General features: G+C 35.8%; 1 protein-coding gene across 4 annotated transcripts; it reads left to right on the forward strand.

The window, feature by feature from the left end:
* Positions 1 to 1,399: 1,399 nt before the first annotated feature.
* Positions 1,400 to 23,775, forward strand: LOC111792735. 4 transcript variants are annotated; one of them, XM_023674306.1, is made up of 11 exons: positions 1,401 to 2,279; positions 10,667 to 10,943; positions 11,179 to 11,364; positions 11,864 to 12,016; positions 12,751 to 13,221; positions 14,124 to 16,349; positions 16,945 to 17,147; positions 17,229 to 17,384; positions 19,300 to 19,534; positions 21,285 to 21,592; positions 23,072 to 23,775. In XM_023674306.1, exons 1-11 carry the CDS (start codon positions 1,507 to 1,509, stop codon positions 23,388 to 23,390), a joined length of 5,307 nt encoding a protein of 1,768 aa, XP_023530074.1. In that variant the 5' UTR covers positions 1,401 to 1,506; the 3' UTR covers positions 23,391 to 23,775. The 4 variants fall into 4 exon arrangements, with proteins under 4 accessions (XP_023530090.1, XP_023530082.1, XP_023530074.1 ...); XM_023674328.1 differs by having other exon boundaries at positions 2,195 to 2,279; positions 10,705 to 10,943; XM_023674322.1 differs by lacking the exons at positions 19,300 to 19,534; positions 21,285 to 21,592; positions 23,072 to 23,775 and adding exons at positions 18,929 to 18,957; positions 19,141 to 19,186 and having other exon boundaries at positions 1,400 to 2,279.
* Positions 23,776 to 24,371: the final 596 nt, after the last annotated feature.

The raw sequence follows: 24,371 nt of genomic DNA on the forward strand, positions 1-24,371 counted from the left end.
TACTAAGTTTTCTTCGTTATTTCAATTTCTCCCAACTCTTTTCTTCTTTTTTTTTTATAAATGGCAACTGCCCCCGCTCGCTCGCTCACGCGTTTACGAGTTCAAGATAAAACTCAAACGTTTCAACGATTTAGGATTAAACCATTATAAATGTTGGGATTTTGAAGAATACATCTACATTTACTCTCAAAATACATTTGGAGGGAGAGTAATGGAGACTTTAGAGAAAATAGAGAAATAGAGGATTCAAGAGATGTAGAAAATTGTGGGGGTAGACCACGGAGAAGAAGATGAGTTTAAATAGGAAAAGGAGTGGCAAAATAAACCGGGCTCAATTTGAGAAGTTTTTTTTCCTCTCTTTTTCTTCTTATTTAAAATAATAATAATAATACTATATTGTTTCATTTTTTCTTAATAATAATAATAATATAGTATTTTGAATTTTTTTATTATTATAACAATTATTTTTTAAAAATAATTATCATCATGGGTGTCATATGCACTATTTTTTTTTTCAATTTTTAAATTCAAATATTCTAATTATAATATATAATATAGTTTTGTTTTTTTAAAAACAACCAAAGTCTCCCTAGACTATTATTCTTTCAAATGGCATTGATTCAATTGGTTTATAATGTCAACTCACCTATTTATATCCGTCATATTTCTACATCCAATTTTTGAGAGGTTCTATTTCTACTCGATGCACCTGGCCAAACTCTCATAAACACATTTTTTACTAGGAATCTTTTTGCCTACGTTTAGAGCACGCACATTCTCGAAAAAGAATCAATATAAAGACAATAATTTTATTCCATTTTCATCATAAATATTATGTCATTTAAGAACAACTTCAAATAAAGGAATAGATATCTTAATTATTAAGCCGCATTACTTTATCTTCCTACAATTCGAAGGTTCCATGCCTCACTTTTGATTAAATTAAAAGAAAAGTTAAAATATTAACAGTTAAACTAATCTTTATTGTTGATTTGAATTTAATTTTTATCCAATTTGATAACATAATAATAATATTAATAATAATTTCAATTGAAGAAAAAACATATTTTCATATTTTCAAAATTGTGAAGAGAAGACTAATGGAGGAGATTAACCATAAATTAAACATGGGACCCAAATTTAAAAATGATTAAAAGTACATATAAGAAAAGAAAAATAAAAGAAGATTGAAAGTAGAATATTTTGGATTAAAATGGACTCTTTGTGTTCTCCCAAATATATATATATATTAAAAAAATGATTTTAATGGAAATTGAGATTTATTAAAGGTGACTAATCCAGTTTGGAAAGCAAGTGTACCATGCCAAACACGTGGCAGAAGGAGACGTACAGTTGGGCCTCCGTTTCCAAATCAATAACCAACTTCACTCCTCACATCAATCCCATAAACCTCCAAAAATCGATGCCCACCTCCACCGCCATCTCCCCTCCCCTGCTTCTCTGTTCATCATATTCTCATTCTCGTCCAATTATTCATCATCGATTATGATTTCGACCTTCGATTCCTGCAGCGCCCTCCCCGGGAAGCTCCCCTCCGGACCTTCATCCCTCCTTACCAATCCCTTTCACCTCCGAGAATTTCGTATATTTCGCCGCCGGAGACTCAAGCATTGCCGTCATGCCCACCGTCGCACCGCCTTCACTGTCCGAAGCCAGTCGAACCCCTTCGAGAGCCTTTTCCATAGCTTGGTTTCCCAAGTTACCTCCGTCAATTCCTTGGAGCTAATTGCTCCAGCGCTCGGATTCTCTTCTGGCGTTGCACTTTACTTGTCTAATGTCGTCTCTCCCAAAAATTCCGCAGTGTCGAATATTGGCGAATGGATTTTGTTGTCCAGCCCCACGCCGTTTAATAGATTTGTATTTCTTCGCTGTCCGTCCATTGATTTCTCTGGAAGTGACACAAACCTTGTGGAGGATGTGAGTGATAAACTGATGAAGGAGGATAGGCACTTCGTGAGGCTCCACAGCGGGAGAATTAAGGCCACTACTGGCGATGATGCTTTAGAAGACAAATTGACGTACCAAAGATTGTGTATAAGCACCGAAGATGGTGGGGTAATTTCATTGGATTGGCCGTCTAATTTGAACTTGAGGGAAGAGCACGGTTTGGACACCACCTTATTGTTAGTTCCCGGAACGCCAGAAGGGAGCATGAATAGGAATGTGCGGTTGTGTGTGATTGAGGCTCTTGCGCGAGGGCTCTTTCCAATAGTCATGAATCCTAGGGGCTGTGCTGGTTCACCTCTAACCACTGCACGGTACGGCCACTGCCTTGTAACTTCTTTACTTAACTTTACTTCACTTTACTTCACTTTACTTCACTTCACTTCACTTCACTTCACTTCATAGATATGTCGGCTGCTAGAAGGGTACCCTCTGCTTTGATTGGTGTCGTTATTGCATTAGTGCTTTTATTGATATTTCGGTTGCTGGGTTTTGCCACTTTAAGCCAGTTTATGTGATCATTTCTGTAGCATAGGTGTTTCTGATTTGTGTTATAATTGGTGTCTAGTGGGAAATCATGTAGCCGGTGCTAATGAAGCTTGGGGCTTTTCATGCGGGATTGTTTGATCTTTATTTGATAGTGGTTACTTGTACGGAGGGAATAGAAACTTAACAATATCTGGAAGTTGAGTCAAGGGAGCTAAAGCGAGAAAATAGAAACTTCAACCATCAAATCTAATAGGAAACTACATATGGGGCATCTAGCTTTCTGTTTGAATTTAATGAACCCTAGTTGAATGATTGGGGAGCTACCTCCACTGAAAATGACCCTGAAAAATCTATCTTGGCATATTACAAAAGTCAGGGAAGCAACTTTTGGAATGATAATGACATGTTTTGATTTACAACACTTGGTGTGGTTTCTCTATTTTGGATCAAAGTTGAAACTGTATCTACGTACATAGAGTAACAAAAGATTTTCTAATTACAGCTTGAGGCTGATTGGATATAATAAGTGGGTATGGAAACTTCAACATATTCACGGCATTCTACATGCATTCTATATCTGGCATATCCCTCCTTGTTTATAGTTGAGCCCACCAGCTCCATGGCATTTTTCATTATTTTTCCAGAATTTTTTAATTCTCTGACTTCAGGGAGCGGTTAGGGAATTTGACCAGATTCTCATCCTAATTGGGAGACAGTCATCCTATCCTTCAATGGTACTTTTAAGTGAAGCACGGTAGAGAAATATTTTTCTTATCCATTGAGTGATGAGAAGGACTCAATTAATACAAGAGGATTCTTAATCATATGTGTTGGAATTAGCTATCAATCTTAACCTATGTGGAAAGAAATAATAACACAATATACAAAAAAAGAATCTAAATTAATTCTCAATTTACAGCTGAATGATTTAGCTTGATTTTCTACACTCTCCTCTAGCTGAATGGTATATGCTAGTCATCTCAAGCTTGGAAATTATTCCACCAAGGTTGGTTCGATGCAAATCCTTAGTTAATATGTTAGCAGCTTGATGTCTGGAAAGCACATATCTCAAATTGATTGTATTTGTCGCAATCGTATCATTGATGAAGTGATGATCTATCTCGACATGCTTTATTGGATTATGATGTATTGGATTTCTTGCAATGACTACGGTAGATTGATGTTCACACAGTACTTCTATAGTACCTTGAATCTTAACCTTGAGCTGAGTGAGAAGGTGTTTTAACCAATTTTCTTCACAAATTCCATGGTTCAAAATTTAGATTTAGAATTGCTTTGGGCTACAATTTGTTGCTTCTTCTTGCACCAAGTTACTAAATTTCTTCATACATAAGATCAATATCCAAATGTTGACTTACGATCAACAGGGGATCCAACCCAGTTTGCATTAGTGTAAACTTCCAGAGACCAAGTCATGGTCTTCCTAAACATGAGGCCCTTTCCAGGACCATATTTGAGATTTCTCAATAGTGTATACCTAGCTTCTGTAGCTTCCTTAGAAGGCTTGTTAAGAAATTGACTTGCCACACCATCAACAAAGCTAATGTCTGGTTGGATATGAGTCAAATGTATTAGTTTTCAACTAGGCGTTGATTACCTGCCTTGATCAGTTGTTTCATCTTTCCGAACAAGTATGAGGTGAAAAATGAGCACCTGTGTGTTTGAAAAGTTGAAAAACTGCACACCTGAGAAGTTGACTTTTTTTTTTTTTTTTTTTTTTTTTTTTTTTTTTTTTTTTTTTTTTTTTTTTTTTTTTTTTTTTTTTNTTTTTTTTTTTTTTTTTTTTTTTTTTTTTTTTAATTGAGAAATAAATTAGAGAATAGACAGTTAAGATAGGCAAAGTTGGATGACCTAGCCGATAGTGCAACAAAAGGACAAGGCTATTTTTATTTAAATGGTTAAAAGACTTAGAAACATGCATAAACTCATGATTAGATTGAACTGCAAGCTTAGTACATTCCTTTATTTGTGGAGGACTCATTGCTTTGAGTAGGTACAACCCTGCACATACTCAACATTGCCTCAACATTGCCAATCATCTTCCCCAATGCCAAGTCCTGAAAAATACAAGAGTTTGCGAGGAATTTAGTCTCACAATTCAAGTCCTTATTCAACTTATTCACAGGCTACTGATTATACTCCAATTTTGGCACAAATAAGACTGATTCAAAAGTTATGAAGCTTGAAATTTGAATACTTCCAATCCGAGTTACTTTAGCAGGTATACCATCAGCAATTTGAATGGAAAGATTACTCGTATAAAGAGAAAAAGGATGAGAATAAGGATCTATCACCCATCATATGATCTAATGCTCTAGAGTCCGCTATCCTTCAGATGGGTGATTTGTTTTATTCAATACTTGCTGAACTACTTTGATGGGTGATTTGTTTTATTCAATAATTGAGTCAAATCATGGTTGTCCTTTGCACTGTCGACTCTCACCAAATGATTGAGAGTTTTTCCAGGCAGCACGAGCAATTGGATCATGGACGATCTAGTTGGGAAATGAGAGCAGATTCATTTTTTAGTAGAAGTGTGTTCGGTTGGTCCCAAGATTACTTGCTTTCTACTTTCTTCCCTACGACTTCAACCAGAACTTTTCAAAGACTAGGTCATGGCTTAGTACCAAGGATTCGACCATGATTGAGATCCATAAGGAACTTGAAAAATCTTTTTGTCTCCACTTTTTCGAAAGAGAGCACCATCACCTGAACGTTTTCATTTATAAGTTTCAAATAAGTCCAACTGTTGCCACTAGCGAGATAAAGTGTAGTAAGTTGTAGCAGATAAGTCACCTTATTTTAGATCTTGAAGAATTAAATGGTGTTTTACTAATTTGAGAAAGTGTTGATAGAAATTCCAAATCTCTTTGTAAGTTGAAAATAGGAGAAATTTCTTCCCGATGTCAGCCGTCTTGGAGTTGATTAACCAACTCAGAACTTGATTGATTTCAGCCCTCCATATGCAAAATATTGGATGTTTAGGTTTGGGTGAAGTTGCTTTACCTGTGAAGATGAGCTTATGCATTATCTTCTTTATTAGGTATTCGTTCATCCTTAAAGATTGGTTCTTCAAATGATAATTGTGTATGGCAGTCTTAACACCTCCTAAGTTTTGCAAAGGAAAATGCTGTTCTTCGTTCTTATGCTTTCAGTTTGTTCTCTTTATGGCAAATATGGGAATTTTCAAAACCATTTTTTTTTACTGTCCATATTTTTTCAATTGCTGGTTCAAGCTTCTTTTCCTCCAAAAGGTTCCATGGGTGTTTTACTCAAATATGAGGGATAATTTGTAGCAGCTTCTTTTGGGGTTTCAATGTCTTCAGAATCTCATATTTTATGGATTAGTGTGAATAAGGCTATTGTTTCAGAATTATGGATGGAGAGGAGATGGAGAATTTTCTAAAACAAGCAACTTCCTTGGTTCGACTGTTTTGAATCAGCTTGGTTGAAATCTTCTTAGTGTGCTCTTTCAAGTTCTTTTGTAGTGTTTGGGCCGAAGATGATAGTTTTTTTTTTTTTTCGTGGAAGACATTTCAAGTAAGGCAGTGATTCCTTTTTCATTATCCGATCTGCAATGGCTTGAAAGCCCCACAGTAGAACTCTTGCATCAACTGCTAATTCAGTTCTTTAACAAGCAATATAGAGACGAATTTGGAGCTACTCTCTTGACAAACATAAGACGTTTCTTTGGTTTGTTTATGCGATAGGTTGTTTGGCCTTATATAGGTGGCAGAAAATTCATCCATTTGCCTTTGGGATTGTCAAAGAAGAAAGGATCGTCTTTTTTTGGGAAATGATAAGCAATTTTCTTAAAAATTTGAAGTCATCAAGACAGAGGAAAAATTTCCTCGTCATCCGAAGTTGTTTAAGCCTCATGCAGGAGGTAAGAGTTATTAAATGGCAGTTGCAGGTCCTTCAGAGGGAGTACAATGATCAAGGAACTATGCAATGGCAGCTAACTGGTTAGAATTGATGCCTTTATAGGGTTCTTACTGGCTTTGAAAGATGAAGAAATACTGCAGATAGACTTCTAACGATTTACGGGTAGTATCTTGTTTATTCACACATAATGACTGGAACGAAATTTCTAAGGTTTGGAATATCACTTTAAAACTTAAGTGTTGATTAACCCGCCCTTTGCTGATAAAGCATTGATCAAATGTTCCTTTTGAGAATTTAGAAAACATCATTGACTCACCTGGAAAATGGAAGGTTTTGATGACTCTCATTTACTTTTTGAAAAGTGGAATAGAAAGCTTCACGGGCGCACAAGATTTATGAAGGGATATGGAGGATGGATTACGATAAAAAATTACCTCTTGAATACTGGTGCTGCAAGTCTTGTGAGGCCATTGGGGTGTATTTTGGAGGTCTGGATAGTAACTTTTCATGAAACGATTAATATGATTAATTGTGCTGAGGCTCGTATTCACGTTAAAAGGAACTTATGTGGTTTCATCCCGCGTCAACTGAAATTAAAGATAAATGCAATGGACACATTTTTCTCCATTTTGGTAATATCGTTGCACTGGATCCTCCAAATATCTATCATTCACGAAATTTTATTTGTAAAGGATTTTTCAAATATGGTTAATCCTTCTTGTTTGAAGAAAGTTATGGTAGATGAAAGTATAGACCCTCTTACTCAAAATTCGAAGGTGGAATATTACGAATCAGTTCAAGGTGGTTACATTTCAAGGGCTCTCTCTTCAATCAAGTGTGTGGATAGATTTCCAGAAGTTAATCATATTGTTCATTCCGATTAAGTTTTAGATCCAAAACAATCAGAAATGACTGATGTGAATGAGAAGTCATATTAAATGGGTTAACGATTATTGAGAAAGAGAATGCAACGTTAAATGCTGCCAGCTTGAATAAAGAGAATGTTGTTATAGAATTGGTTTGCCTTCTCAGAGACCTTTGGCAAGAGAATTCAGAGAACACAATGAATGTTGCACAAGTACTACCTTGTTCCAAGGATGATTTGAATGCATTAGTTGAAGTTACAACTGTTAAGAATGAAATTATTTCAGAGATTTCCAAAGGGCTTTTTGTTCAGGAAGTATCTTTTAATGAAAGGAATAAAAATTTAAGTGAAGCACTTCCTAGTCATTATTCACGGAAAAAAGGGAAGGAAGAGTCAAATTTTCCAAGAGTTGAAAAGTCTTCGTTAAATAAGGATTCAGTTGAAGAATAACGTTCGTGCCTGCTGATTTCCTCTGTTCACAAATAAGAAAAAATCGCTTCAATTGGAAGCGGAATCTTTACTTATCAACAATCAGTGTTTCCAGCAAATATGTCTGGTTTCTCTATGATTAAAGGTGGGTCCCTCTCCTTCCTAATAAAAATGCTCCTCATCTAATCTCTTTGTCCCTCGATTCAGATAATGAGTCTGAAGTTGGTGTGTATAGTGTTGGTTCAGTAGTAGAAAATTGGAAGAAGTCAGTAAGAATTGTGTTCAGGCAGATGAATACTCGGTAGAAAATATGGAAGGAGTCAAGAATTGTGTTGAGGTAGATGATTACTCAGGGGCTTTATGCATGATATTTGAGGACAATCAGTACTAGTTACCTGATGATTTTGATAAGTCTACCAAGCAGAATCTTGAACGAAGACATCCCAAAGAAACTCCCCTTTCTCATTGATGTTTGTGGTTTGCAAGTGAAAGAAGTCGTCACCAAAGCAAGTAATTAAGTTCTATACTCTCTCTCTCTCTCTCTCTCTGCGTTGCCCATGAAGATAATTTTATGGAATCCCGAGGTCTTGGGGATTGTTCAAAAAGGGTAGTATTAAAGAAGTTTTTTCAACATCACTGATGAAGGAAGATAATTTCATGGAAGATTCTTTTGGTGAGGATTTAGTATCATTATTTTAAGAAAGTGGTAAAAAAGATCCTGCATTTTCTTCCTTCATCAGTGCCTAGGCAATTTATTTCTCTTATTGAAGCCTGTGATCTCGAGACGCGTGAAATTCCCCCTTTAATTTCCAAAGAATTTGTTGTTGAAGTTTGATTGCTCTTTTGCATTTTTGGCTTGGGTTAAGTCATTCTTGTTTATTTGTTTTTTTGGGCTCAGTTCTACTTTTCTCCAGGGTGGTTGTTCTTTATGGTTGGGATTTGATTGATTTCTAGAGTTTGGTCTTTTATGTTGAGTTTAATCCTTCAGCATCTCTCCTTTACTAGTTCCTTTTTATTCAATTCGCTTGATGTTTCTCGTTGTGAATTTTTTTTCTTTATTTTATTCTCTTTTCGATTATTCAATGAAAAGTTTGATCTCTTACTAGAAAAGAAAGTGCATTCATAGGAGAGGAAAATTTTAGATTCTATTCTCGCTGCCAATGAGATTGGGAAAGTATACCGGGTTAAAAAGAAGAAAGGATGGATTTTGAAATCAGACATTGAAAAAGCCTCGTCTGCGTGGATTTTGAAGCTCTGGGTAGAAAATTAATTGGGCAAAATCTGCCGTGTGTGGAATAAATGTGGATGAATTGAAGCTTAATCAGTTTTCCTCGAGGTTAAATTTCAAGGTTGAACTGCTACGCTTCATTTCTCTTGGCTTTCCGCTTGGTGGATATCTCAAAAGGCTTTCTTTTTGGCAGTTCGTTCTCGACAGAATTCAGAAATCAAAAGAAAATAGATGGATGGAGGAGATTGACACTATCTAGAGGTGGGAAGATGACCTCATGCTTGTTCTTTTTAGTATCCCATTATACTATGTCCATATTTCTCATGCCATCCTCCGTTAGTTTGGAGCTTGAGCGTCTCTTACGAGCTTTTTTCTGGGAAGGAAGAGATGACAGCAGGATTAACCATTTGGTGCGATGGAATTTGGCCTCCAAAGCTCTAGGAAGGAGAAAAAGGACAGCAAGATGAACCATTTGGTGCGATGTAATTCAGCCTCCAAAGCTCAAACTCATGGTGGTCTTGGTATTGGAGCATTGCATCACAGGAACTTGAATTGCCAAGTGGGAATGGAGATTCATTTAAGAACCCAATTCCCTATGAAGGAAAGTAATTGTCAGTATACATCGATCAAATGAATTCAATTGGCACAGGAAAGGAAAAGGAAATTTGAGTCTTAGAAGTCCTTGGGTAAGTATTTCTTAAACTTGAAAGAAGTTGGATTTCTTGGTACTCTTTAATGTTTCCGGCTAGATCCTTGGATTAGTGGGGTTACTTATATGGATTAGTGTGGTAATGGACAAAGTTCTATTTGCAGCTATGTGGAAATAAAAGAATCCTAAGAAAATCAATATTCTTATATGGATTATGATCAATGGCAGCCTCAATTCCTCGAATATTTTGAAGATAAAGCTTTCCAATTAGTTTCTTATGCTTTCGGTTTGTTCTCTCTATCTAGTGGCGGTGGATTCTCTCCACTATACTTTTTTTTTTTGAATTCTCCTACTCACAGTAGTTGGTTTAACTCATTTGCTTTGTTCAACCTTTAGTGGGTATTTTCGAACAAAATGAAGGATAATGTCGTTCAACCTCTCTGGGGTCCTTTGTTGAGTTTGAAGGCTTATCTTCTTTGGTTCAATGCAATCAAGCCCTTTTTTCCGAGTTATTCAATGCAATCAATCCCTTCTTTCTGAGTTATGATTTCAAAGAAATCAGCGTTGTTTTCAAAGTTCTTAATCGTTTGAGTTATGAAAGCTTTGAATCCACATTTAAATTCTTTCTCGTGGTGCTCCAAGAAATTTGTAGGGCTTCCTATTCAGGATATTTATCAGAGTTGGGCTGGATTTATTATTCGTTTCTGGATTTAATCTCTTCATTTCTTTAAGTTTACTTTGTTTTGCTGCTTCATTCTGTCTTTTTATTTTTGTCTTTTTATTTTCTGTTTTTTTTTTCTCCTTTTGGAGTTTGTTCTTTCAGTGGTAGTCTCCTTTTATTCTCTTATGGAAAAGTGTCATATATTGTTTTAAAAAACAGTTTTCTGTCCCCTTCATACCAAAAAAAAAAAAAAAAAAAANTTTAGGGGTATGCTGAACGAGAATCATCCTCCACTTCCTAGCGCCCCCTCCTACACAATAGGTGTGAAGAGATATGGAGAAAGTAGAGCGACCTTCAAAATTTGCGTTTGAGTTTCAAAATACAGTGACTGTCTGATTTCATACTTTCACATGCGGGATAGATAGAGAAAAAAAAAAACTGATAGAATAACTCTTAATTAATCTATTTATGTAGGCTGTTTTCAGCTGCTGACAGCGATGATATCTACACAGCTGTACAGTTCATTAGTAAGGCGAGGCCCTGGACAGCATTGATAGCCATTGGCTGGGGATATGGTGCAAACATGTTGACCAAGTACCTGGCAGAAGTCGGTGAGAGAACACCACTTACTGCTGCAACATGCATTGACAATCCCTTTGACTTGGAGGAGGCCGCCCAGACCCCTCCATATCACATGGCCATTGATCATGATCTCACTGGTGGGCTGATTAATATTCTGAAATCTAATAAGGTTTGTGATTCCTGCTCCTGTTTGTTGCCTCATTAAATATAGCTTAATGTTTATGAAGAAGAGCTGAAACTTCCAATGCCTGATGGCTTAACTTTTTTTTTTTTTTTTTTTTTTTAAAAAGAAAATGAAATATGCTCTCATAGCGTGGCATGTGTGCCTTTGGCTTTGTGGGTTTAGTTTGTTACTGGATACTGAATTGTAACTGTTGTTGCTATATGACATTTTTAATTTGCAGGAACTTTTTCAAGGGAAAGCTAAAGGCTTTGATGTGGAAAAGGCTCTTGAAGCTAAATCTGTGCGCGAGTTTGAAAAATTAATATCATGTGTTTCTCTTGGTTTTAATTCTATTGAAGATTTCTACTCAAAGTCGAGCACAAGAAGTGTGGTTGGGAATGTGAAAATTCCTGTACTTTATATCCAGGTGCACGTTTTATACATGGTTTTTTCTTTGAGTTATGTTGTTAAGCTTAAAAGATATGGTAGATTCTTCCAGTTCATACTCTTTTTACGTGTTTGTGTACGCACCCATAGAATTCTAGTTAGATTATGGTGAGTGAAATCATTTTTAAAATGTAGCTCAATTAAAGTTCACTTAATGACTCTGTATGCATGCCAAATTACAATAAGTATGAGATAGCCAGTTTCCTTCTATTTATACAACAAGGTTGATTCTACGGAGTTCAATTATTTAATTTCATTATCAAGGCGTTCTATATAGCTGAGCTACCCAGAAAATTTAATGTTTTAATATTGATTGTAAATGCATAAACTTTGTTTGCCATAAGGCATTTCATCATCTTATGTTTAAAGTAGTTCTGATTTCAATGAGTTATATTTGTTTGATAGTTGACATCTCTTTCTCATACACAAATAAACAAATAAATCAGTTTTCTGACTTGTTAAAGTGTCGAAATTATCAGAATGACAATGGATCAGCTCCAGTATTCTCAATTCCACGCAGTTTGATAGCAGAAAATCCATTTACAAGTCTTCTTTTGTGTTCTTATTCGCCATCTAGTTTTATATCTAGTGTGCAACCTGATCTATCTTGGTGCCAACAGTTATCGATTGAGGTAATGAATTATTTTCTTTCCCTGTGATCTTGTAACAAGATAAGTTATTGCATCATCTGCTAATTTACGGGAATCGGGTCTTCACTCTCATGTTTGTTGAAGTAACTCACTTTATTTCAATCTTGGGGGATTGAAATGTGTATGTTGATGAAACTTTATAATTTCTTACAGAACTTTAGATTCATCCACGGATTTTATTAATTCCTAGCTGAAAATGAAAGCACCTCACTTGAAGCAGGTAGATGGTTATTATATATATGGGTGACATTAACTGATATCTTCCTCTCTGCTCTCAGAGTTTTCCATAATTCACGTCGAAGATTGCTGATAACTAAAATGATCATGGTTTGCGCTTGAACAAGAGTTCAAATTGGAAACTTTCCGTTATTTTTAAATAAAGTAATATACATCGTATCCTCTGACGTATTAAGTGAAACTGTTGTCCTTGTTCTCCTTCCAGTTTTATTCATAAATTTGAAAGTATCTGTCACCGTTCAGCAATTTCTTACTATTCACACAACATTTCATAGTTAGCTCTGTTGGTTCTCTGTTTCTCTTGATTCATAGGGTTTGGATTTTGAAATGTCTTTTCCACAGTTTAATTCTACCAAAACCCTTTTTGAAATGTCTTTTCCACAGTTTAATTCTACCAAAACCCTTTTGGTAGGAAAAATGTGGAGTTCGGTGCATCTCTACTAGCCATATTCTAATTAGTATGCGTGTAATACACATAGTGGCTTACAGCAGTAGAGCTTGGGCTCTTGAAAGGTCGTCACCCTCTTCTCAAGGATGTAGACATTACCATCAACTCTTCCAGAGGCTTAGCTCTCGTGGATGGCAGAACAGTGGAAGAAAGAGGAAAAGTCATCAGGCAACTAGATTACAACTGGTCAGATGCTTCGAGTGAATACCAACCAACAAGCTTTATCAAGAAGAAACTTGAAGAGAGTCACAGTAGTAACCGTACTCACCTTAGATCTCAAAATGACTCGCAGAGAAAATCACAACTTGAGAATAAAGGGTCTCTAGAAATTGTAGTTGGGGTTTTGGACCAAACCAGCTCTATTAGTGATGATATGGGGAAAAAGGACGAAGTCAGTTCAGAAGATATTGAAAAAGGTCAAGTGGTACGGACAGCTGAAGTGGCATTGAATATTCTTGATATGACTTACCCTGACACTCTGACTGAGGAAGAAAAGAAAAAGGTAACTAGGCCGTCCTCATCCATTCTTATAAATTGCAGATTTCTTCAATTGTCTGAAGTTGTAAATTATGATAAGCTTTATCCTTTCTTTACCCTTTCTGTGGAGTGTATAATGTCCTTGCGCATTTGTTTTATTTATTTGTTTATCTATTTAATAAATCTCATATTGTACATGAAAACAAGGGGGAAACGAGGAAAATCAGAGACTTCTTTGCTACCGTTTTCTTCATGCACTTTCCCTACCTCCACCCCCCCTTTTCTCTCCCCCTCCTTTTGTCAAGGTAGGAGCTGCTATTTCTCTAGGACTTTTCTGTGATATTTGAAATACAAGAAGAACATGTATATCTAACATGTACTTCTATAAAAAGATCCTATACATCTCCTTTATTCTTCTACTTTTCAAAGCATGGTTAACTTATGAAGAAGAAAGCAGAGAATAGGGACAGGAGGAACGTAGTGAAAATGAAAGGAAAACCGGTAGCTCCTGCTCCCAATATCTTTGTTCTGTAAGGTCTGTTCATCAATTTCTTTATCAAATTAAGACAGATGTGCACCAAAATTTGCTCAGTCACATTGTCACCGTATTATTTCTTCAACGAGGTTTGTACTATCAAAGTGATGGTTTCTGGTTACCTTCACCCAATGGCTTTTTCAACCAAAATTTTCTGGCAAATTAATTCTCTTCACGTAATTTTGGGACTAAAGAATTTGAAGTTTTTCTTCGTTCATATTCTCAATAATCAGTATCTTTTATGCTTTGTCAAGTTTTTCTTCTTTTACGGTCTGTGTCCGTTACTACATGCGCTGTTCCTCAGTAATATGCAATGCATTGGTACGTTTTGCTGGCTCCTTCAAAACTATGTTATCCATCCACTTAAGTTGTTATGCTGCTTCCTGGTTCAGGTCTTGAATGCTGTGGATAAAGGAGAGACACTGATGAAAGCTCTGCAAGATGCTGTACCGGAAGAAGTCCGTGGAAAGCTTACAACTGCTCTATCTGGGATATTGCATGCTCAAGGATCAAACTTAAAGGTTAGGGATTTAACTGGCACTTCTCATAAATCCAATGCCACATTAGAATTGAAGAAAAAGACTGAGGAGAAGGTCAGACATGTGGCAGATGCTGAAGGTTCCTCACAAGTTTCTTCACCTTTGCACGAGATGGGAGTTGTTAAAGATGTTTCAGATGGTTCTGATAGCCATCAACCTACAAAGGACAAGTTTATTGGGGAACTGGAATCTGAGCCTCCTTCCTCGGAGCAAAATTCTATTGATCAAAATGGTTCTCAGCCACTTAGCATTCATGGTGATGATACTATCAGTTCTATAAGGAGGGAGACCAGTGGCTCTGGTAGTACTGTTTCAGATGATGAATTTTCTAGGGAAAATGCTTCCCAGTATTTTGATAATGGTGGGAAAGAACTAGACATAAGTGAGAAGCCAGAATTTTCAAGCAAGGTTGAACAGTTAGGTTCACACGAAGTAGCCATTGGTGATAATTACAAAGACCAGGGAGGTGGAATTGCTCAATCAGATGAGGAGGAAGAGAGTAAACGCAAGAAAAATGAAGAGAAAACTATAGATCCTTCAATTGATGATAAGGCGGTGTCATCTCTTACAATAGAGGAAGCACTTTCATCAGCAGGGTCTACTTCAGAGACACATCGAGTAGAACATGAATACAATAATGATCAGATGGATACAAATAGTGTGCAACCTGTTGTAGAACATACCAAGCCTTTCGTTTCTGAATCTAATGTCAACAACTTCAGCGTTTCTCAGGCTTTGGATGCCTTGGCAGGGATTGATGATTCCACCCAGTTAGCAGTCAATAATGTATTTAATGTAATTGAAAATATGATCTCGCAGTTGGAGGGTTCAGAAAATGAAAGTGAGGACAAGAAGACTGATTCCTTAGTTAACAATAATTGCTCAGGTAACGATAATGAAAAGTCATCAGGGAAGAAAGAATGTGGTAACATGGATTCGTCTGTAAAACCTGAAAGGCTAAGTGGTCCTCGTATAATTAATATCCTGGAGAGGAGAGGAGAATCAAAGCATAATGTTTCAAGTGAACGGGAAGAGGAGGAATTCACTTCAGACCTGGTCTCAATTAATAGGAGCTATTTGATTAGACCTCAGTCAGCCCAAGTTGGCCAGGATGAAAATGAAAAGGACGAACTACTTGATTTGGATGGCAATGTGGACATGACTTCAAATGCGTATTTAGATTCTGTTCACAGTAATTTTTTCTTGAAATACATTGCCTCAAATATGCCTACTAAATCACTTGATAAGGATACGACTGCAACATTGTTGCTTGATTATATTCCTGAAAAAGATCAGTGGAAGTTTATTGAACACCCGGGAAATGAAAATGGTGCTATTTCAACATCTGAAGAACTTGAAGGAAAAGTGAATGCCTATGCACATGCAAAAGGGAAGAATACTGATGATGTTATTGAGCCACTTTATATGATCTTGGACAGTGACAATCAGCCAGAGTCAGTTGGGGAATATCAAAACACGGTCAATGGAAACGAAGAAATCAAATGTAGTGATGGACAGAAGGATTTGGAATACTTTGTTAGATCTATTATACAGGACAGTTTGAAGGTGGAAGTTGGTCGTAGGTTGAGTGCAGCTAACAAGGACTTAAAATTGGGCGTTGACAGAGACATTGAACATGTTGCAAATCTGTTGTCAGTGGCTGTTGGATATGGCAGTGGATGCAGACAGTGCTTAGGAAGTAAAAGTGACAGCATTAATTCCATTGCAGATAAAATGGGTACTCTTTGTGGCGAGCAGATTATTAGATCAATTTCATCTTCTGTTCAGGAAACTGTTTATTTGAAAAAAATTCTTCCTTTAGGTGTTATAATTGGCTCTAGCTTGGCAGCTCTAAGAAAATCTTTTCATGTGACTACGCTGCATGATGATAACCAGGGAGAATGCTTGGGCGTTGATCAAGCTAAGAAATCTGGTGACAGAAATCAAAATGTTATACTGACCGATACAGTGGGTGGGGAAGAAGGATGTGCTGAAATGAGAAGTTTAAATAAAGATACTGTTGTGGTTGGAGCTGTCACAGCTGCTCTTGGAGCATCTGCTTTACTGGTACATCAGCAGGTATATGTTGCTTGGAAATTTTTGTTTTTTGCATTGCCTTTTGCACCTTGATGTGATCAGTCCCCGAATCATACATATAATATATATATACATATATAGACACACATATAACATATGTAGCAAAAGGAAACAAGACTTTTCATTAATGCTGGAAAAGATTCAAAAGTGAACAACAAATCCAAGTCTACAAAGTGTGGACTAAGGGAAGATTTGCAAAACAAAGAAACAGCAAATACAATGTAAAGATCAAGAAACCAAAGCAAACAAAGGCGAGAAGTATCTTGAAACTTGGAAGAAAGCCCCCAATTATTACAAATATCTTCGATTGAATAAAAAAAGAGAAGAAAAGAATGCAAGTATTCATTCTTGCTTTTAATTCTTCGCTTCTTGTTGTTCCATGGGGACTTTTTAAATCTCTTCCTTTGTTCTGTCATTTTAAAGTTGACATTAATTTGGAGTTCAAAATATTTTCCTTCATTCCTAGGGATTAATTCTTATTTATTACTTCCTCACCATGCATGTATATAGAAGTAAATGTGATCATTGTCCTGTTTATATTTGTGCTTTAAATGTGTTTCTGAACTCAAACACGCAGAATTTATGTGGAACTGATGACACTACTGAAAGTTCATTCAAGTCCAAGGAGAAAGCTAGTCTTCAGAAAGAGCCAGAAAGGCATGACGAGCAGATAATACCTGAAAAGAATCATAACATCGTCACTGCTCTTGCTGAGAAGGCAATGTCAGTTGCTAGTCCAGTGGTGCCCAAGAAGGAAGATGGTGAAGTAGATGAAGAAAGGTTTTGGCCGCAAATGCATGTCTTACACAATTTTTTATGTCCTTTTCTCTTTTTCTAAGTATTTCTTCCCTTTTCAAACAGGCTAGTCAATATGCTAGCTGAATTAGGAGAGAAGGGCGGCATATTGAAGCTAGTAGGAAGAATAGCTTTACTCTGGGGTGGTATACGTACTGCAATGAGTGTGACTGAAAAACTTATCTCGATTCTTCGAATAGCTGAACGCCCTTTGTTTCAGAGGTAATTTTAATTGCAAAACTCTACTGCATTTCTCCAAAGTATTGAATACTGTTGTCGTAGCTAGCTATTGACTACCTTGATGTTCTTTCGTTTTTGTCAAGGATAGATGTTGCCATTTTCTTAGAGACTAGGTTAACAGCTTTTCTTTAGCTTGATGATAAAACTGGCTATGGGCTTTAGATGGAACCCTCTCTTCGAAAGGGACTTGAGCACCAGATACCAAGTAGAACGGTTATCATTAAACAGATTTTGGAATGACTAGTGGTAACATCCATTGCTTGCAATGCCCCTAGTTTCTTGGATTGCAAAGAAAATGAAAAATGAATGAAGGAGAAGAAACGAAATGCAGGAGAAAACCCTATATATTTATGTAGAGAGAATACCAGCCATATACGGAGACTTGGGCAGGAATACTCCTAAAATAACTCATACATGCTGGAATTATTCTTCTAACAGAATGGACAATCCATAATACACGCGGGCCACAGAAAAGCAATATAAGACCCATAATACAAAAAGACCAATAAAAGGAAAAAAAAAAAAAACAACGTAATGGGCTTTGGCCTTCAATATCAATGGGCTATCTTAACACCTAGTTATTGTTAAACAACTAATGGAAAAAACTGAATTTACCCAAATCTCTATAAGATCATAACAGGCGGTTGGCATGTATATTGACTCTTCTAATTTGCTTGACATGTTAGATTATGATTTAGGAAATGAGTTGTACCTCCCCTTTCTCCTCCCCGTGCTCCCCTTTTTCCCAATTCTTTTCTTCTTATTAGTTGAAAGAGAGGAAACCTGGGCATCTGACAGCAAAAAAAAAATCCCAATACACGGCTAGGTAAGTGGAATGGGTTCTTTTGCAAACTCAATTGATCTATAATTTCTTTCTTCCCAATCCTCTTTCTTCCTTTCCAAAATTTATTTAATGAAAATTATCATAAATTAGAAACATGAGAAAAAAACAGGTATAGATTTGAAAGAGTTGAGAGCACAATCACAAGCCGAAGATTCTCCTTAATAGATAATTCTAGCAGCTGTTTTTCGTAAATCGTCAATTCGGTTCTTTACTTTACTCTTTCCTGTTAGGTGCAAATAAAGTCAAATATTGGCTAGGGAAAGGAGAAATCAATAGTAGTGAGGACAATTATCTCTGTTGGTATGGGGTCTTTTGGGTAGAAAAAAATACCATGAGGGCAAGCCTCATTTGTGCTCTATTTTGCCTTAATAAGAGCAAAATAAACATTCTTTGTCAATTGTTGTTATGTGCTCGTGCTCTATCAGATGTTGTGTCAGGGAGAAAAACAAGTTCTCGCTATTGGGAGGGGATAATTTCATAATAGACAATATGGAGATATGTGGAGGGCCCATTGCTCGTGCTCTACAGATATTTTCATAATAGACAATATGGAGATATGTGGAGGGCCCATTATTCTTTTTATCTCCTTTCACCATATTTCCATCATAAATTATATGAATTTGTTACCCTTTTTCTTCATTGTAATTTCACAATTAAATTATGGGTTTATCTTCTACACCAGATCAATGCTTGTTGGGTAATTCGAAGGGATTCACAGCAGATAGTCGGTGACCTGTCAAGTAAAAGATGGATAACCTTTTAAAAATGCTGCATGGTTGTGCTGTTATGTTGGAGGGTATGGTTGGAAAGAAACTAATATAATTTGCAGGATAATCATGTAATGGAGGCGTTGTTTGTTATAGTATCATTTTTTACTTGGATTTTATTATTACTTTCGCTTTTCAACACTCTAGATGGGCAAGTTTCTTATAATTTATAGTCTTATAGATTGAGGGTTCCTCATCTTCATTATACTTGTTTATTCGGTGAATAAGTATTCATATCTTTGATCTAATGTTTATTGATTTACTCTTTATCTCAACTGTTTTGTAGGATTCTTGGGTCTGTGGGTTTGGTGCTTATTTTATGGTCACCAATTACTCTTCCACTGCTTCCCAAACTTGTTGATAGCTGGACTTCTCATACTCCCTCAAAAATTGCTAATCTTGCTTGTGGTTTTGGTCTTTATATCGCTCTCACGATTCTTGTTATGATGTGGGGCAAAAGAATACGTGGGTATGAAGATCCAGCAAAAGAATATGGGCTGGATTTGGCATCTTGGTTTAAGGTACCATTTTCAACTTGGCACTTGATAAAAATCTTGTTAAGAACTGACTTTGCTTGCGTCTCTGCCTTGTTGGAGGGGAGATATCAGCTGATGTTGCTTGCATAATTTAAATAGTTTTTATCTTTTTTTTATCTTTATTTAGATTAGATACTATTCTCAAGAAAATGAAATTTTCAATACTGGGGAAGATGATTCTTTCCTACTGAAGAAGAATGGGGTACAAGACTCGTCTAAATGGTTACATGGAAAACAAACTTGGAAGGAGAATATAAGGAAACAATTACCAATTAAGGGCTAATTACAAATGAGGAAATAAAAATATTAAAAAAAAAGATGTAAATTATAATGACATTCCCTTCAAGCTGGTGAGTGAATATTTTCCGTTCCCAGTTTGCTAACCAAATTCTAGAAGTTGTCTATTATGAAAATATCTGCTATCTGATTATTGGTTGACATAAATGAAGAGCAAAGTAGACCACGATCCAACCTCTCTTTTATAAGGTGCAATCAACTTCTACTTGCTTGGTTCAATCATATTGATTTGGATAATAGGTGATACGTATAACAGACTTATTATCGCATTACGGCTTCATAGTCCTTCCTCATGAAATCTTCAAGACTTCACAGATAATTTTATCTAGAGTAATTTACAAATGCCTAAGGCCATCGCTCATTCTGATCTCGATCTTGTGCAGCCACATTTTGCTTTTTACTTCTCCATGTTACCAAATTTTCACCCAGAATTAGAAGGTGATTTTTACCAACTACTGAACACGCATAAATATGCATCCTAAATTGAGTTGCTCGCCATTCATAAACAACAATCCCCTCCCAGTGGAATTCTTCAAATAATGAAATATCATATGCATTTTTTTATAGTGAACTGTTCATGGGATATGCATAAATGGATTTACCACTCCCACAACCTAAGTAATATCTGGTCTAGATATATCAATTTGCTAAACCTTTTATAAGTTTCCTTATTTACTTGATGTCTTCTATTTCACATAATGTGTTCCCACTAGTTTGCTACCAAGGTTCCCTAAGTCAGTCACGTATTTCTATTGTGAAAAGAGTGCATTGCTTAGAATTGTTTACTTTGATTCAATGGAAATATTTCATCTTTCCAAATTTTTTCACTTCAAATTCATTAAACAATTTTCTTAGTTGATCTTGTTCATTACTATTGTTCCTGTGACAATATATTATCAACATTAACAATTAGTGTTATAACAACCCATGCAGTCAAATGTTTTATGAACAACTTAGGATCTCCTTGACTTTGTTTGTAGCCCATCTTCCTCATAACTTGAGAGAATCTACCAAATCACGCTCTAGGAATTTTTTTTTAATCCGTACATGTTCTTTCATTTACAAACCTTATTTCTTGTTTGCTCATATTCAAGTGAAATCTCGATCTAAATTTCTTCTTCCAAGTCATCATAAGAAAAGCATTCCATCTTTATTTAGATTGGATAGTACCTTTCCTTTTTTTTTTTTTTTTTTTTTTTTTTTNAAAAGCCCTTTTATTGAAGATATAGTACCTTATCCAGCTGGGCTATGTGTGGGTTGGTTGATATTATCTTTCCATTATTTGTCAATATATTTTCTTAATTACTGTGAATTTTTGTTAGATTCCATGTTTGTTAATTCCGCTGTACTATCTATTTGTGAGATAATAAACATTATTCTCTCTAAACAAAGTTCAGTTTTACTTCACCACTAATAATATTTAGCTCCTTGCATGCAGAGTTATGATTTTCTTATGGCCTTCTTTGGAGGAGTTGCGGGTCTCTTGGGAATTCAATGTGTAAATGGATTTCTTGGTTACACAACTCTTTCATTGCCAGCTATTCCAACTTTGGTGAACTGGGTTTCATGGTTAAAGGTGCTAGGGGGAAGTCTGTTGCTGGTTAGTGTTGGAGTTATATCATCAATATTTGTTACAGCAGTGGAAGAATTTCTCTTTAGGTCATGGTTAACTGAAGAAATTGCTTTGGATCTCGGATACTACCCAGGGATTATCATTTCAGGACTAGCTTTCGCAATATTACAGAGGTAAATTTTTCATTGTTTGATTATATCTCCCTTCCGCCCTATCATCTTGGTTGGTTGGTTGTCTGTTTTTTATTTTGGTTTTCTTTGGAAATTATTTTCGTGTTGTCTTTTTTATTTTTAAAACTGCTAACATTTTCTTTTTTTTTGTCCTCCATGTTACCAATGGGGAAATTTTCTTACTTCAAGATATATGTTTGGAGTATTAAAAAAAGGGGTAAAATACGTTTTTGGTTAGTTTTGAGTATAATTTTCATTTGATTCATAGGTTTCAAAATGTTCCATTTTTATCCCTGAATTTTGAGTTTAGCTTCTAATTGATCTCTAAGTTTTAAAATGTTACATTTTTACCTTAGAGGATTGAACTTGGTTTTTATTTGGTCCATAAGCTCTAGGATTTTACACATTTACCCTTAAACTTTTACTCGAGCTCACTTTTAGTTATTTGTGTTAATTTTCTATTTATGAACTTAAATAAATAAATTGATTATAATTAAATTAGTTTTCATTAACTTCTGGTCATCATTAAAATTAATTGATAAATTCACACGATATTATTTTAAATTAATTATTTGGAAGTTAATACCATAGACCTAAAGCGAGCATTAGTTACTCAGTGAGCATTACTTACTCAACAAAAGACCTAAAGCGAGCCTTAGTTATTCAGGGTAAAAATGTAAAATCTAGAAATTTTGGGACCAAATGTAACTAAACTCAAAACGGGAGGAAAAATGTAACATTGGGACTTAAAATTTAGGGACCAAAAAAACATCTTTTCCAAAAAAGAAAAATAAATAGATAAAAAGATATATGTTTGGACACAATTAAATGAGCTAGGTAATAGATTAAACAATTTGATTTTCGTCATTTACTGTTCAAAGGGAGGAAATTTTCTTTAATATTCCATGCAAGAGACATGACAAGTGTGTTCCTAATAACTGTTGTTGCTCAATCCAAAGTAGTATGTTTTTGCTTCTCCTCCTTAGTCGATTAACAAAAATATTATATTTTTCATTAAATGCGTTGGTTAATTAGTTCAATGATCTCACTATTTGACTAATGCATCAAATTATTTGTTTATATTTTTTCCCTACGAGTTCAGTTTTTTTCTTTTCCATTCCATGCAAAGTCGAGAACAATATGTGGAACCATTTTATTCTCTTTCAATTGAATTTCAAGACAAGAGCGCCTTTCTTTCAAAGTATCTCGAAAAGAGCTCCCATGATTTTAGGAGACAAGTTGTGTGTTTAGGAGTTTTATATGCTCTAATTCAGAGTTCTATTACTGGACTTTTTTCTAATGTAGTTAGCAACATTTGATATGCATATTCCTATCTTAATCCCATGTGTTACAGTTAAGTTAGACGGTTCTACTTTTTGCGAACTGCTGTCTATAGTTTACTATGGAAGAGCCTCTGCTTATCAATGCAGCCTCATGTCGTCTTGTGGGATTGAAATAACTGATATAAATGTCGGGTTTTAGGTCCCTGCAAGCGATACCGGTTTTATGGGTGTTATCTTTGGGTTTGGCGGGAGCCCGCCAAAGGAGGGACGGCTGCCTGTCAATTCCTATTGGCTTACGTGCTGGTATTACAGCATCTAGTTTTATTTTTCTGAAGGGAGGATTCATAAGCTATAAGCCCTCCATCCCCATGCATCATTCTCTTTGGATTATGGGCATCGACACACATCAACCATTGAGTGGGGTGGCTGGTTTTGCATTTGCTTTGCTGGTGGCTTGCATTTTCTTCCCCAGAAATCCCATGAAGAAGAAGAATTTGAGAAGGACGATTCGAGAATAGAAGATTGATTGTATCTTAACTATTTTGTAACATGAAAGCATCGTTTGATTAAGCGCCTGATCATTCTTTGCGAAGTTGCATGGGGGAGCTAAATGGCTGGGAGGTTTCAGAGGGTACTAAGGAAGAAACATCCCTATGAACCCTGCAAAAGTGTTGTCCAAAATGAGGAATGCCTTTACGTAGGTATTGCTGCTCACAGTGGCTCAATTCATTTCTCGTCTGTATATCAAATGCTGCAGTTTATATTGTTTTGTAAAGTATTAGCTGTATGTATTATTAGAGGCAGATGTATATAATCAACGAAGAAGAAAGAACATTGTATCAGGACATCTGCACCATTTAAGTGAATAAAAAGGAAAAAGAAAAGCCTACACAGTATTCGATACTTGTAAGAGCAGATACTAACATCCATTAATTAAGGTATCCTTATTCTAAGAGGTCTGCTTGAATTCAACCCAACATAAGTAAATGTTTTTAATAGTGTTAATTTCACATTTGTTTATGACAATAGAATCGATTTATGTCCTTGTCTCAATATCAATAATGGATATGTAATAGGATTTTCATTTTCTTTTCCCTATTCTTTCTTATTTACTTACCCCTACAGATAAGCCTTGACTTGCTACAATCATCTCCAAGTTTTTTGGATTTACAGAGGTATCTGTGGCAACTGAATTTATTGGCCTCCCTTCGGTCTTCCAGTTAGTTTTGAATGATCACATTTTTCAAATCTCTTAGCGCTCTTACAAGCCTTGTTGAAACCCAGCTCTCTCTTATTATTTATACCCTCTTTTGGTTTAATGTATTGATTAGAGGATGCAAATGGAGAGAACCCTCGACAACAGTAATACGATAATATGTTGGAAATAATTGTAATAATCTATACCTGTTGAGATTAAAGCACTTGAGAAAATTAGCATGTGAACAATAGCTGATCGTTCTAGTAAAAAATGAACGGTGTGTAAATGAAACTTGGAGATT

This window comes from Cucurbita pepo, chromosome LG01 (genome assembly GCF_002806865.2).
Source record: "Cucurbita pepo subsp. pepo cultivar mu-cu-16 chromosome LG01, ASM280686v2, whole genome shotgun sequence".
NCBI classification, from domain to species: Eukaryota; Viridiplantae; Streptophyta; class Magnoliopsida; order Cucurbitales; family Cucurbitaceae; genus Cucurbita; species Cucurbita pepo.